General features: G+C 38.9%; 1 protein-coding gene across 2 annotated transcripts; it reads left to right on the forward strand.

The window, feature by feature from the left end:
- The first annotated feature begins 263 nt into the window (after positions 1–263).
- LOC121127503 (actin, muscle) lies at positions 264–2056 on the forward strand. Of its 2 annotated transcripts, XM_071892506.1 has the most exons (3): positions 264–449; positions 496–709; positions 809–2056. In XM_071892506.1, the coding sequence occupies exons 2-3, from the start codon at positions 584–586 to the stop codon at positions 1811–1813; spliced, it is 1131 nt and encodes a 376-aa protein (XP_071748607.1). In that variant the 5' UTR covers positions 264–449; positions 496–583; the 3' UTR covers positions 1814–2056. The 2 variants fall into 2 exon arrangements, with proteins under 2 accessions (XP_071748607.1, XP_040578824.1); XM_040722890.2 differs by lacking the exon at positions 264–449 and having other exon boundaries at positions 495–709.
- The last annotated feature ends 557 nt before the right edge of the window (positions 2057–2613 follow it).

The raw sequence follows: 2613 nt of genomic DNA on the forward strand, positions 1-2613 counted from the left end.
TAACGTATATTTTTGGCTTGAGATTTGCAAAATGTATTTTTGCTACGTTTTCATAAACGCCTTGGATATGTCATATACCCGTGACAATATAAAATATGTACTGCCTTATAAGGTAGCAATGAGTCTATGTATTTGCAGTACTATGTAAACAAATAATAATTTACCCTTTGAACTCCGTGACTAACTTTCCTTTATACGAAATGATAGTAATATATTAATTCCCCGTCTCTCCTCCTTGCCTTATTTGGTCAACGAAAAGTGTTGTTGTAATGAGCAATCAAAAGCCTGAGGGTGGGTAAAGACCTAGGGAGGTCATTTATGCATAGGCACTACGAGGTCTATCTATTGAAATAGATACCTTCTCCATATTTGGAGATATACGACTTTCTGCTCTATGAACATAACTTTCTCAACTTTACAATTGAAGAGGGCAAAGTGTGAGCTCACAGGTCTGTGTCAAAGATAGATTCTTATATAAATACCTAAGAACAATAGAACGATTAATTCATTCCGACAGGATCCGTGTTCTGATTGAGAGGTTGTTGTTTATATTCTCTAGAGTTCCACTCACAAATCAATAAACATGTGTGACGAAGATGTTGCTGCTCTTGTCGTTGACAACGGCTCCGGTATGTGCAAAGCCGGATTTGCTGGAGATGATGCTCCCAGAGCTGTCTTTCCATCCATTGTCGGACGTCCCCGCCATCAAGTAAGTAGTAAACTCCCTCCCCCCCCCAAAAAAAAATCACAAAAAAACGCATAACAAGGATGATTAATTAATTTTCTTTTTCTCTTTTGAAAATGCTAGGGTGTGATGGTTGGTATGGGCCAAAAAGACTCCTATGTTGGAGATGAAGCTCAATCCAAGAGAGGTATCCTCACCTTGAAGTACCCTGTTGAGCACGGAATCATCACTAACTGGGATGACATGGAGAAGATCTGGCATCACACCTTCTACAATGAGCTCCGTGTTGCCCCTGAGGAACAACCCGTTCTCCTTACTGAAGCTCCTCTCAACCCCAAGGCCAACAGAGAAAAGATGACTCAAATCATGTTTGAAACTTTCAACATGCCCGCTATGTATGTTGCCATCCAAGCTGTCCTCTCCCTCTATGCCTCTGGTCGTACCACTGGTATCGTCATGGATTCTGGAGATGGTGTCTCCCACACTGTCCCCATCTATGAAGGTTATGCCCTCCCCCACGCCATCCTTCGTTTGGACTTGGCTGGTCGTGAACTCACCAATTACCTCATGAAGATCCTTACTGAGAGAGGTTACTCCTTCACCACCACTGCCGAACGTGAAATCGTCCGTGACATCAAGGAAAAGCTCTGCTATGTTGCCCTTGACTTTGAGCAAGAAATGGCAACTGCTGCTGCTTCCTCCTCCCTCGAGAAGTCCTATGAACTTCCTGACGGTCAAGTCATCACCATTGGCAACGAACGTTTCCGTGCCCCAGAAGCCCTTTTCCAACCTTCCTTCTTGGGAATGGAATCCTGCGGTGTCCACGAAACCACCTACAACTCCATCATGAAGTGTGATGTTGACATCCGTAAGGATCTCTACGCCAATACCGTCATGTCTGGTGGCACCACCATGTACCCTGGTATTGCTGACCGTATGCAAAAGGAAATCACCGCCCTTGCCCCATCCACCATCAAGATCAAGATCATTGCTCCCCCTGAGAGAAAGTACTCTGTATGGATTGGTGGCTCCATCTTGGCTTCCCTCTCCACCTTCCAACAGATGTGGATCTCCAAGCAAGAATACGATGAATGCGGCCCAGCCATTGTTCACAGAAAATGCTTCTAAGTTCGATATCGAGTATATTAGCACATCATTTAACTGCCTCATCAGAATATGTTGCTTGTCAGAATGGATGAAGAAAATTTGTTTGTTCAACTTTTCTTGTAATTTTTTTTTACATTGACGTACTTTCCTAGAAATTTTAATTAATTATTATTTTTTAAAATTTTACATTCAATCTGTTTATAACTTTAAAATAACTAAAAAAATTAAGCATATCAACAAAATTACATTCATTTAATAAACCTTCTTCTTGCCTTCTCAATTATTTGCCTGATGCCTACATCATATCATGAGTTAATAGCAGCGATTTTTAACCATATACGGGGGGAGGATTTCGATTTTTTTTTAAAATCAGATCTAAAAGAAAGCACTTTATTTGCCACATATGTTGTATATTATTGGGCATCAGTTGTAACTTGTATTCACAAATTGTACAAGTTGCAACCAAAAAATGAGATGAATAAGTATTCATATTAAAAAGGAAGGGTCATGGACGTCTGCAGTGGGTGGGTTGGGGGGGGTTACAGCCCTTCCAAGAATTTTTGCTTGTAACTAGAAAATTTAATATATATATTTTTTTTTTCCTAAAAAATAATATTTGAAATTTAATTTAATTTTTCAAATTTGTTTTCCAAAAAATTTAATTTTCTCTGGAATAGCTTTTGATTTCAGAAATTTTTTGTGAACAGCTGTGGATTTTTAGAATTTTTTTGAGAATAGCTATTGATTTTAGAATTTTTAAAAAACAAATTGAATATTTGAAATTTTTTTCAAAAATTTAAACTGAGAACAAAAAATGAGGA

The sequence above is a fragment of the Lepeophtheirus salmonis genome, chromosome 13, assembly GCF_016086655.4.
Source record: "Lepeophtheirus salmonis chromosome 13, UVic_Lsal_1.4, whole genome shotgun sequence".
Classification (NCBI taxonomy): Eukaryota; Metazoa; Arthropoda; class Copepoda; order Siphonostomatoida; family Caligidae; genus Lepeophtheirus; species Lepeophtheirus salmonis.

Bases quoted from the DNA above. Each gene is read 5' to 3' on its own strand.
- LOC121127503 (XM_071892506.1), top strand. From the start codon at position 584: ATGTGTGACGAAGATGTTGCTGCTCTTGTCGTTGACAACGGCTCCGGT. The intron at 710-808 runs GTAAGTAGTAAA...TGAAAATGCTAG, and splicing joins TCGGACGTCCCCGCCATCAA to GGTGTGATGGTTGGTATGGG.